This window comes from Mirounga angustirostris, unplaced genomic scaffold, assembly GCF_029215605.1.
Source record: "Mirounga angustirostris isolate CCGP_5_RB_7025 unplaced genomic scaffold, mMirAng1.0.hap1 SCAF_2, whole genome shotgun sequence".
NCBI lineage: Eukaryota > Metazoa > Chordata > Mammalia > Carnivora > Phocidae > Mirounga > Mirounga angustirostris.
In genome coordinates, this window is record NW_026991710.1 from 3619801 (window position 1) to 3632397 (window position 12597).

Here is a 12597-nt window from a genome sequence, read left to right on the forward strand (position 1 = left end):
GTCGAGGGACGCACTGGTGGCCTCGCTCGCTCAAAACGTCTTACTGTGTCCCACACTCACCCTTCTTCCTGCCATGACGTAACGTGGTAAAGGGCCCGCTTGAGCAGATGCCGGGGCTGAGTGGCGTGGGCGTGCGACGCAACGTCAGGGTCCCGCTGATGTCCTGATGTTACGTAGCAGGAGGATCTCCTGTTTCTGGACACCCGTTGACTGCAAGTAACTGAATCCGCAGAAAGTGGAACCGCGGATAAGGCGGGACCACCGTACTGACGCACGCTTGTCTCTGGCTGAGAGGACCTGCGAGAGCGTGGGTGTCAAAGGCCTTTGTGAAGGTGAAGCAGGCCTGGTCTTTTCACAACTTTATCGGTGGCACCTGGCATCGAAGTACGGCTGGCCCTGGAGCACCATGGGGTCGGGGCCCTGACGCCCCGCACAGTCAGAAATCCATGTGTCACTTGGACTCTGCAAAACCCTAGCTACTAATCGCCTCCTGCCAACTGGAAGCTTACTGATGACACAGTCTGTTGACACATCCCTTATATGTCCTGTGTATCCTGCACCGTATTCTTACAGTAAAACAAACTAGAGAAACGAAAATGTTATTAACGCAGTTAAATACTGTCCTGTATTTATTGAAAAGAAATCTGCTTCTAAGTGGACCCGGGCAGTTCAAACCTGTGTTCCAGGCCAGCTGTGTAAGCGTGAAAAAGATTGCCCAACTCATAGTAAGCCCTCAATAAATATGTGCTGAATGAATGAAATCAAAGGTATTTCTTCCAGTTACAACTGTTTATTAATGCTTTTGCGCATGTGTTAGCTAAATGTTTACTGGATTCGATGCTCTAGAAAAGAAGCTAAGCACCGAGGGATTCATGGTCCTTCAAAACCTTCCTAAAATGAAAATCTGAATTTGCACATCGCCCTTCTGAGACCTTAGATTGCAGTGGGTCTCCGAGCGGCATGCGCTCTTGAAGTCTGGCCGCCTGCCTCTTCCCACCACGTGAGCTACATTCTAGCCACGCTAAACTTTTAAAACTCTTTTGTTGTGAAACGTAATGTATTTACCAAAAAGTACTCAAAATATGAACGCAGACTTACTGACTTATAACGTGGAGCATCTATGTAAGCACCATCTGGTCAGGAATAGAACACGTCTGCCCTGGAAGCCCCCCGCGGGCCGCTTCCTTGTCACAGTCCCCTCCCCACAGATGTAACCACTAACTTAGCATCTGTGGCAAGCACCAAAATGCTACTGGAAAATGAAAATGCTACTGTGTTCTCTAAATGTTTGATGTTTTTCAGTGCTTTTGCTCATCGTGTGCCTCTAGACTTTACTGTCTGGTTGGCAATGACTCACGAAAGATCTAGATCAAGTGTTATCTGGAGTGTTCCCTGTCCCACGTGTGCTGGCCCCTGCAGCCCATCTCCCGCGGCCTACACCGCACTCCCTGGTACGTGTCGGCCCCTCCAGCCCAGACTGGGAGAGCTTCTCCAGCGGCTGAGAGGTTCCCCGTCTCTGCCCTCAGCGTCACATCCACTTGGCCACCAGTGAGCGCTGAGCGCTAGAGGTGTGGTTCCTGCCATCAGAGAACTGAACAGATCGTTTTATCTGACTCTAATTAGAACTGACTTTAAGTAGCCCGTAAAACGGGGTGGCGGTGGTGTGTGCGGGTGGGGGGATGTGGGCTCGAGGAGGAAGCCTGACTGCGGGTGGTCGGCTGTGTATCAATGCACACGCAGGAACGGACGGTTCCGTCCCGTGCACTGTCCACGGCAGTCCGGGCCAGGCCTTTCCCAGGCCTGGAGTTGGCCCCCCACACGGTCTTCTGGGCACGTCCTGGGCAGCGCTCTGCAGGGACCTCCTGGCCACCAGCCCACGCCCCAGGGCTCTGCCCGTTCGCAGTGCTGTCTGTCCGCTTCGGCTCTTGCTGAAAACCTGTCCCACACTGCTTCGTCATGATTGAAAACTCAGCCTGAACCCTAGTCCTCCGTGCCCCCTCTTGGTAATGATTCTTCCTGGCGTCATGGAAATGTAGGCGTGACTACCGAGTACGGATCATACTCCAGTTCCCGGGGAGTGAGGAAGGTGAATTCCGTTCTGCGTGAGGTCAGCTGTTGCTGTGTCTCTACTCCACTGTGTAGCTGGCGGCTTCAGCCGTGCTTTCCCTTTCTCGGTCATGCATCACATAGGTCTTCATCGCTCAACCCTATCTTGAGAAGTGAGTGTATTCCTGATGCGACTGGGGGTTGAGGAGGAGGCAGAGATGAGTCAGACCCCGTCTCAAGGAGCGTATCATCCAATAGGGATGAAATTAAAATCATGGGCAGCCCCTGGTGTTGCTGGAACGTCGTGACCGTGCCAGCCATCAGCCAGAGCGCTTTGCAGGTAGAACCCAGCTTCGCCGAGCAGCCCGCCTTCCTTGTTCTCGCCCCGCGCCGGGTACGTTGTTATGGGCTGGGATGGTCCCCCTTCCTCGGGGGGCTTCCGGCCCGATGCAGGAGGCTCACAGACACACGGCCATGACAGCACAGTGGGGCAGGCTGTGTTGGGTGGTGTGGAAGCAGAGACGAGTGGCATTTCATCCTGTGCCTTGGCGCAGGCTGCCGTAGCAAAGTGCTAGGCTGGTGGCAAAACACCAGACCCTTCCTTACCGTTCTGGAGGCTGGACATCCACGAGCTGGGTGCTGGCCTGGTCAGATTGTGGCGAGGGCCTCTTCCTGGCTCACACACAGCCACCTTCTCCCCATGTCCTCACGTGGTGGACAGAGAGCAACATCTCTTTCTCCCTCTTCCCATAAAGACACCGGTCCTATTGAATTAGCACCCCACTCATATAACCCCACTTAACCATCGTTACCTCCTAGAAGTCCCGTCTCCAAATATAGTCTCACTGGGGTGAATTAGGGGGCACACAAGTCCACAGCCACCAGCTTTGGTGATTCAAGGAGGGCGTCATGGAGGCGGTGTCCATAAATTGAACCCTGATGGGCAAGAGCACTTATTCAGGCAAAGGCAGGAGGTTGAGTGGGATGAGCAGGAAGCCTGTGTGGGAGGGCAGCATGCGCAGAGCCCCAGCAGTGAGAGAGAATGTGCTGCATTCCGGAGACTGGAGACAATATGATACAAATTGTGCCTGCCTTGTAGAAAGAGAAGGAGGGTGAAAATGCCTCTCTGGAACCCCTGAGGAGAGGGAGGCCTTGGGCTTGGTCGGGAACGTTAGTGAGGGCCTGCGTGTGCCGACGTGCGCAGGCAGGACCTTGCAGACCTGAGAGGACCTTGACCTAGAAGTGTGGCTTGGGAGAGCTGCACCCTTCGGCGGCAGCCCATTGGCTGGGGTCCCCTCAGCTGGCTGTGGCGTGGCCAGGTTCCGATGACGTGGGGTCTGCAGATAGCCCAGCGCTCACTGAACCGTTGAGGACTGGTTCTCACAGAGAAAATTCTAAGACACTTCAGTTAGAACTTGGCGTTACTTTGAACTGCCTGTCATGGTTATTTTTCCCCAGTTTTTACTAATTACCGTTTCCCCAGCACCCCGAATGCAGGGGCCCCTTCCTGGTACAACGAACGCGCTCCTGAGCCCACAGGTAGGCTTTCAGGTCAGGTGTGTGCAGGCAGGCCCTTTACCTTTACTTCTTTCCTTACTTCTGACAGATTATGACTCGGATGCAATGAGTAGCTCTTACGAGTCGTACGATGAGGAGGAGGAGGACGGAAAGGGCAAGAAGACACGGCACCAGTGGCCGTCCGAGGAGGCCTCCATGGACCTGGTGAAGGACGCCAAGATCTGTGCCTTCCTGCTGAGGAAGAAGCGCTTCGGGCAGTGGAGCAAGCTACTCTGTGTCGTCAAGGACACCAAGCTGCTGGTAACGCGTGGGGGGCGTGTCGTGCTTGTGTGTGGTGGGTGGGATCTGCCGGCAGCCTCACGGGTGGGACCGACACTCAGGCAGGGCGGGCATCAGCTGGTGGGAAGGGGAGGCACTCCGGCCTCAGCACAGCCTGACACGGAGCTCCCCGCGGCCAGGTGCCCAAGCGGTGAGCGCAGGTGCTTGCTGAGCCTCGAATGCCCTTGGTTTTGGTCCCTGCAGTGACCAGCAGGCAGAGTCCTTCCTATCCCGGGCCAGTGTCTGCAGTGGTGGTGGACATACACAGGCTTTAACTTGCCAGAAGTCGCAGGATGGATGTTCTCATTTGTAGTGAGTCAGTGAATTCCTCAAAGCCAGGTCATCGGTGGGGCGGGCAGGCCAGCCGCGGTCGGGGAGAAGAGTGTCCAGGAAAGGAAATTCTTTTGGAAAGCTAGAGGCAGATTCTTTTTTTGTTTAATCCGAGGGGCTGAATAGGAGGATGGACTAAGTAGCAGAGCCGCGGGGTGCAGGGACAGGCGGGCCTTCTGCTGTGCTGTCCTTTCCACAAGGGACCCCGTTAGGAAGCTGGAGCCCTTGAGCACGTGTGATGCTCCCTCCTCCCTCCTTCAGTCCTGCCTGCTTTAGAATCCCTGGTTGATTATTGGGATGATGAATTTCAGAGCGCATTTCTGCATGTTGTTTTTCCTTCAAGCTAACTTTGGGGGGAAAATCATGGAATGATATCATTAAAACAGACCCAGGAGAGTTTATGATTCTGTGTATCCCTCTTTAGTGGAGCAGGTAACCCTATTCTTTCATCTGTGAGTTTTGGGAATGTTCTTTTACTAGAGTCTTAGGATGTTTTAAATTAATGGTTTTCAAAAAAAAATGTTTTAAACAGTGAGAATACATATTTTTTCCACATGTGTGGCCTGAAAATCTCCCAAATTTAGAATATTCCAAAAAATGATGCCATGGGAGAATTTTAAAGTAAAGAATGAGAAAAAAAAGATGAAAAGGACTAATGTGGTCCTTATTTACAGTCTGACATAATGGCTGCAAGATGTGGGTGTGTTATGGAAATGCTGTAACAACCTGCAGTGGGCTCTCAGGTACAAGAGGAGTTCTGGAACGGGGCAGGACACCTGTGGGTTTGTGGTGGGATCAGCGTCCCTCCCCTCCCCCCTCCCCCACAGTCCTCCTCCACCCTCTCCCCGCCCCGCCCCTCTCATTCCTTCCATCTCCTTCCGGATTTCTGGGAATCCTGTCTTCAAAACCGGGATGAAAACACCTATCATTTAGAGTAGTGGTAAACATTTCAGAAGAAATGAATGGAAAACCATGTGAAAACACTGTCTTTGATAAAATGCAGAATCAGAGTTAATTATTTTTATTATGAAGCTTTTTTCTTTCAAAAATCCCCAAAGATCCAGTTGCCCAGATGACCCCGGTTAACACTGAGAAAAAATTAACAGTGTTAAAAAAATAAATGCTTTCCAAATTTGAACAGCACAGAAAACTGTAAACGGAAAACCAAAAGCCAGGCTCTTGCCTACATGTTCCCAGCCTGTCTTCCCGTGGGCACCACCATCCTAGGCTTTTTGGGTACACGTCTGGCGTCTGTGCCCTTCCAGGCCCCCGCGGTCCTGCGATGGACACAGTGATGGGCCAGAACACCCATCAGGACAGTTCGCCAGGTCACACTCCCTCACCCGGGGTCTGCATCAGGACAACCCTGCCAGCGCCTTCCAGCTCCAGAGATGCATGGGCTCCCCCGAGGCCAGCAGCTCAGCTTCTTCATGCGCCTCTCTCCCACAGGCCTGGCTCTCAGGGCGCATGCTGCCCCCTCTGTCTGAGAGTCCACTCCCCTCGGAGTCCGAAGGCAAGGATGTTCATCCTGCACTTTAATGTAGGGCTGGTGACAGACCCATTTTGAGGCATTTCCTGTCTTACTCCATCCACTGTACTGTTAGTTTCCTTTTTTTCCTATTCTGTTTTTTTCTTGCACTTAGAATCCAAAAAACTGCCAAACGTGAATGTTCATAGCCATCTGGGGTTAGTTGGTTTTGGTGTGTGTTTTTTCCTTCCATTTCAGACAGGGCAACCATCACTTGGATTTTTGTAAAACGTGGATATGTTCATGTGGCACTCAGGAGCCAAGGTTTTAGAACTTTAAAATAGGAGAGGACTCTGGAAGTCACCCCTGAAAACAGGCGTCTCTTCCTTCCCTCCCTCCTCAGTAGATGGCGCCCAGTGGAGAGAGCTGGCTGTGTGCTCAAACCCTCTGGGGCTGGGGGCGACTGCTTTTCACACGTCTGACTTTGGGCAAGCCACATAACCGATTGAGCCTCAGTTTCCTCATCTGCAAAATGGACAACTGTGGCCATCAAGTGAAAGTGTGAAACACCTACGGATGTTGACATTCCGTACTTGGTAGCAGGTGTAACTAATCATTTAGTGTGACTCAATAAAGTCATGATGATCACAGCAATAGTTCATTTTACAAATGAGGAAACAGGCTCAGCAAGCTGGAGAGAATTCCCAGGAGCCAGATTAAATTCGTAGAAGAGCCAGGACCCAGATGTCTGCACCCTGAGACTGTCCATTCCCATGAAGATGTGTGCTTTTGGTCCCAAGTCATAGGATTAGACCCAAGGAGAGAGGAGAGACCTTTGGACAAGATTTGATCTAGATTTCACAGATGCAGATGAAGCACTGGTGATGTGAACTAAATCTGAGCGTTTGCCATGGCACCAAACTCTTTAGAGGGGACGTCTGCTGTGTAAATGGAGTAGCGTTGAGTTTTGGATCCCATACTCAACTGGAAAGCAAACCTTTGCAGACATGTTGCCTAGGACGTGTTGCTGTATATACTCTTGATGAAGTCCTTCATCTGTCTCTCGGAAAGGGGATAGAGATGAGACCGGCAGATACCAAATGACATAGGTTGTAGAAGAAGGCATCCAAATGATTTCCCACGTGAGGGCTGTGCTTTTCAGCAAATCCAATATATCACGTTCATGTGACTTAGTGAGGAAGCTCCGCTGGTCCATGATCCCCATCAGAGGAGGGAGTTTCTGTTTCCTGCTGAGTCATGTCATCGATGCTCAGTAAACTTTGCCGAACTAAAGAGTGGACGTATTTTCACATACGTGGGGGTGACATGTCGTGTGGAGTGCGCCCCACGTAGGTGACGCATGTGTGTCTCCAGACCCACCCTCCGGGGTCTTCAAGAGACCTCAGAGCCTCGTAGGTGCTGGCCTTTCCGTCCTGCCAGAGCTGTATCCGTGTCTCTCCTCGAACCCTCTTCAACCTAACTCTGCTTTCTCGTGTTAAATGCAGTGTTACAAAAGCTCCAAGGACCAGCAGCCCCAGATGGAGCTGCCCCTCCAAGGCTGCAACATCACATACACCCCGAAGGACAGCAAGAAGAAGAAGCACGAGCTGAAAATCACCCAGCAAGGCACAGACCCGCTGGTTCTTGCAGTCCAGAGCAAGGAGCAGGCCGAGCAGTGGCTGAAGGTGAGGCGCTCGCCTGGCCTCTGAGCCCTTTACGTGGCCAGGCCTCTCTCCCAGACCTGTGTTTAGTTCCGTTTGTCTGTTTCTCAGGCGTAGGCGAAACGGGATGAACCCAAGCAGTTTTGTCTTTGAGAGCAGAGTGTTCTGATTGCTTTGCAGCTAATCACCCCAGCCCTGGTCTTCAGAAGGCAGTGGGCCTCAAGATTGCAGGCTGTTTCACTACTTTCTCTTTTCCTTTGATTCCTTTTTTTTTTTTTTTCATGTGTCTGGAGGTGGATTCTTTTCTATTTATTCTGCTTGGAATTTGCTGGGATTCTAAATCTGTGGATTGTCATCTTTCTAAGTTTTAGAAAACTAATTTTCAGCCATTTCTCTTAAAAATATAACTTTGTCTCATTACCCCCAACTATGTTTAAATATGTTAGACGTTTTCACTATATTCTATTTATCTTCTCTTTATATCTTAGTATCCTTTTTTTTTTCTCCTAATCTGGTTAATGTTTTCTTGTTAATTTCTGGCCCACTCTTTCTCTTTCCGGCTATGCCAGATCTGCTGTTAAATTTGTCCCCATTCCCTGGGTTCTGAATGTTGGTTATGGACTTCTAGTATTTCTACTCATTTCTTTTTCAACCTGGGAATGCCAGTTTTTGCAAGTGTTAAATTTCCTGTAGAAGTGTTTGTCACTTATCTCCACAACAAGCAGGTAACAGGCTTGGTTGTTGGACTGCAGTTTGGGTGGCGTGAGGACCTGGCCACCTCATCCGTTGATGTTCTTGTTCCTGTCATTTTGTCCTTCCCACGTGCAGGCTCTCTGATGATTATGCTGCTCCTTCTACGTGGGGAAAAAAAATTCAGTAATTTTTATATAACAGCTTTTATTGAAGTATCAGTCATATACTGTACAGTTCACCCTTTTAAATAATGATTCAGCGGCTGTGAGTCTATTCACCATAACCTACTTTCAGAGCATGTTCATCTCCCCGAGGAGAAACTCCGTGCTCACCATGTGAGCAGCCCCGCCCCCGCCCCCGCCCCAGCCTCACCCCAACCCAAGCAAGCACTACTTTGTTTTCTCTTCTTAGAGTTGCCTGTGTTCAACATTTCGTATAAACACGCTGTGTCCTTCTGTGACAGGCTGCTTTGATTTGGCATGTTTCCCAGGTTCATCCGTGTTGTAAAATATATCAGTACTTCCTTACTTTTTATCACTTTCAGGCCATATCTAAGAAATCATTGCTTATTCCAAGGTCCTGAAGAGGTACACCTGTGTTTTCTTATCATTTTATGAAGTCAGGCCTTAAATTTCATCTGTGGTCCACTTTGATTTCATCATTGCATGTAGCATGAGATAGGGGTCCCATTTCATTCGTTTTTCTTGCAGGGATCCAGTTGTCCCTGTAGAAATAATTTGATTCCTGGCCCAGTGCTTTCCTCTATGGGAGAGCATTTTCATTTGCCTCTGCCATCGTAGGGAAGGCATTAGCTCTCCAAAATCTGTTTATAATTTCAGGGCTTGAGATTTTTTTCAGAGCCACCCAGATAACTTGAATTCAGCCTGCAATTCATTCAAGGGCAGGTTTATATTCATTGCACTGTTACTCCGAGATCTATTCCTTGGGATTCCCCAGCTGAACTGTGGGGGTTTTGCCAGAGACCTCGTCTTTGGCATGCCGTCTGACTCCCAGCCCTCCAGAGCCGCAGAGGTGCTGTCTGGTCTCGGGGAGGCCGAAGCCATCCCCACTGCTGGCCTACCTCTCCACGTTTCCATCTTCCTCCGCATTGTGGCCCAGTCCTCACGGCGATCATAGCTCCTTCCTGCTGTAGGAAGAAGCTGTGTCTGTTTTCTCTGGCCTTCCTGACGGTCTTCCTCAGGAAGGTGAGTCTGGACCATCTAGTCCCTCATTGCCTGCCGGTACCTGCTTTGGAAAACGGGGTGGGAGGGGTGGGAGGACCCCAGGAGGCCTTCCCTAACAGTGGCTCTACAACGTGCCGGCGTACGTTCCACCTTGAGCCACACTGCCCTCTGCCCCCCCCGGAGAATATACCGCCCTCGCGTCCGTCCGCCGGTCAGAAGGCGCACGTGGCTTTTCCCGTGGCTGCCCCAGGAGAGCCTGAACAGAGCGTTTGTCTTCTTCCTGGGAGTCCTGTGCGCAGGACCTCCTGCCGCTCCGTGTGCTTGGCTCCCACACACAACTCGAGTATGCTGCACACCCACCACCTCTGTTAGCGATTTCTTTGAAGTCCCTTCACGTTTACAAAATGCTTTTCCACCATCAGTATGTCCTAGAGCACAGAACGGCCACCTGAGGAAGGTGTTCACGTGAACAGCGTCACCTTACAGGCGAGAGGCCGAGTCCCAGGGAGGTGGGTGACACAGTGGCCAGCGGGCGCCAGAGCCAGGAGTCGACCTCGTATTTTTCCCCTTCACGTTCCGCCTTCCTGTGCCGGGTCGCCTGGCACTTGGCCGTTTTCCCTTCATTCCTACTTGCTTGGTCCCAGCACCATCCCTTCAGGAAGGAGGGAAAAAGGATGAAAGAAGTAAGGAGCCTCCATTGTGATTCTGTTTTCTTGGCCTGGTCCCGCGCGGGGTGAGCTGTGTCTGTCCTGCACTCTCGGGTTCCCCTGTTCCCTAGTGGAGAAGCAAGAAGGGCCGCCCTGAGCCCTGGGCTTCCTCTTTCCCCTGTCCCTTCTTCATGACTCGCTCCGCATGAAGCTGCTGGAAGCATCGCTGGCTTCTCCGGTCTCCCTGGGACGTGGCACTGAGCTGACAGTGCAGCTCGCAAGTAGACACTTAAGAAAACCTTTCCAAGATGTCAGGCAGTGATGGAACGGAATGGTCTTACATCCTGTTTCTCCAGATGTGAGATGCACATCAGAGGCGCTCAGCTAATTGTACTAATTATACAGCGATGACTGTATTTGTCACCAGAAGCTTAACTGCAAGGATTTTTTTTTTTTAGCATTTGCTGATATTTCTTAAAAGGGAAGTAAATAATACACGGTAAGTTACCTTCTTCTAAAGAGTTTGAATTGATTAATTTCTTGGTTTGATGTTTGTGCTTTGCTCCTGTTACGTGTAATTCCCACATAACACGTGAGAAGCTAGGAAGTCTTGATTGGAAATGACAGAGACAGAACTAGTTTCAGTCAGTCAGAGAATTTTCTTTCTTTAAAACCAGCAGAGACCAGAGAGGGTCTGGTGTCGTGTTTTCTCAGTGCTGTTATTAGATGGGCTGTCTTATCGGTATCACCTAGAAACTTAAGAAACAGACTCCCAGTGACTCAGACTCATGAAGATTCTAAGAATCTCTTCCTTTTCCTTTTTGCCCCGTATCTCCTTGTTCAAGACCTCAAATGCTGCAGCTAGAACTGGAACAGGCCTCCCCTACTAACTCTCTCTCCCTCCTCAAAGGTAACTTTTATCCTGAATATTATCATCGAGGTATGCTTTAAAGATACTTTTTTTCACTTATGTATGTACTTATAAGTCAGAAGTGATTTTTTTGTTGTTGTTGTTTAAAAATGCCCATGTACATGGCTTCAGACTGCATGTATCCTGCCCCTTGCATTTTCCACTCACTGTTTTATGTCTGCTCTGGGGTTGATGCCCATCCCCCTTCGCTGTCCTGGAACGCTTCAGTGAGCGTCCTCGTGCATGTCCCTTGGTCTCGGGTGTCATGGCTTCTCTGGCGTGGCTGACTTCAGTACGTGCGCATTTTCAACACAACTAGATCTTGACAAATGGCTTCCCAGGTTTGCTTGTGCTATTATCCTCCAGCAACATACGAGAGCAAGCATTTTGTAAGTGTCCTTTCCGAGATTATATATATATATGCAGGCAAGGAGAAATGCGGATTTTAATTCCCACCCGCATAGACAAGATGTGGTGTTCCGCCTCTTGCTTTTTACACCTAAACAAAGTGTCTTGCAGATTTTTCCAATTTAGAGAACGGAGCCTTTCCTTCTGCTTTTTTTTTTTACAGGACATACCATTTCATTGTTTAAATAGACCATAATTTTAAAAATATTCTCTGATTCATGGATATTGGGTTTGCAGACAGCTCTGTAACAATCAGCCCTGCGCGTATATCATCTCACACTTGCTAGTGTGTGGCCTGACTTCCCAGAGAGGCTGTTTGCTTGCATGAAGGTTGTAGGCGCTTGTGATTTTGATGCATAGCCACGTCACTCTGCACGGGAGGTCCGCCAGCTCAGCCTCCCAGCAGCGACGTGTCAGAGTGCCTTTCCCCCACAGCCTCGCCTGCCGTAGGTAGGTCAGCAAGCTGTGGGGAGCTCGCCAGTGTGATGGGGAAGGGCGGATCTCCCTCTAGTTGAATTTGCATTTCCTATGGTCTTGAATGAGCTACTTAGCTCCTCTGTGCCTCCGTTTTCTCCTCTGTGCAATGGGAGGGAGGGTCATAATGGTGCCTGCCTCTCTGACTTGTCGTGAGGATAAAGTAATAAGATAGAAACATTTAGAAGAGCACCTAGCACGCAGTGGACACATATGTAAGCATAAGCTGCTTCAGTATGTTATTTGGTTCTTGTTATCACTACGCTACCGCTTCTAGGTCTCAATAAACTCACAAGCTCCGGCTGAAAACACTTTGAAAACCAAGATGACAGTGGGATGTGTTAGGGACCAGAGCCGGGGTGTCCACAGCACGGCCTCCCACCCTCCTGAACCAGGACCACAAGGACGCCTGTTGTGTGCCCCCTGGAGGACATCCCCGAACTTGGCTTCCTTGCCCGAAGCCTTCGTATTGTTCCCACACTCCCAGGGCGCCGGGGAAGGGGTTGGCGGGTGGGCGTAGGCTCGTGGTGTCACTGAGGCTCCTTGAAGTTTCAACCATTACGCCAGGCCGCGTACACCCCTACGATGTGGCTGGTTTGTTTTTGTTCCCCACCCTCTGCGGTGGGCACCCCTGCCTCCCGCCACCCTGCCAGCCAGGAGGCAGCCTGGTCACTTCTTTCCTGCAAAGGGCTCTTACCCTGTGCGGACATAGCGTGTCCAGGTTTCTTTGCATCCTCATCCTCTGATTGAAAAACTGCTCTGATTTTTTAATTATACCTACCTCGTTTTACCTGTCAAGAGTACACAGTCACCAGAATGGAGACACCTGTCCTTCTTTACTGCATCAGCGTTCCTGCCAGACGTACACCCACTGTACTAGTTCTCTCAAAAAGCCGAATTTAGGCTCTTGGTTTTTGTCTATAGTACATCGCATTCTATT

General features: G+C 50.4%; 1 protein-coding gene across 4 annotated transcripts in view; it reads left to right on the plus strand.

Annotated features, from left to right (window-relative positions):
• Nucleotides 1–12597, plus strand: part of AFAP1 (actin filament associated protein 1) — a 139738-nt gene that overhangs the window by 78066 nt on the left and 49075 nt on the right. For all 4 annotated transcript variants that reach the window (XM_064584235.1, XM_045881543.3, XM_064584236.1 and 1 more), the window contains 2 exons: nucleotides 3653–3864; nucleotides 7186–7365. In XM_064584235.1, the coding sequence (XP_064440305.1) occupies nucleotides 3653–3864; nucleotides 7186–7365 (392 nt within the window). The remainder of the gene's footprint in view (nucleotides 1–3652; nucleotides 3865–7185; nucleotides 7366–12597) is intronic.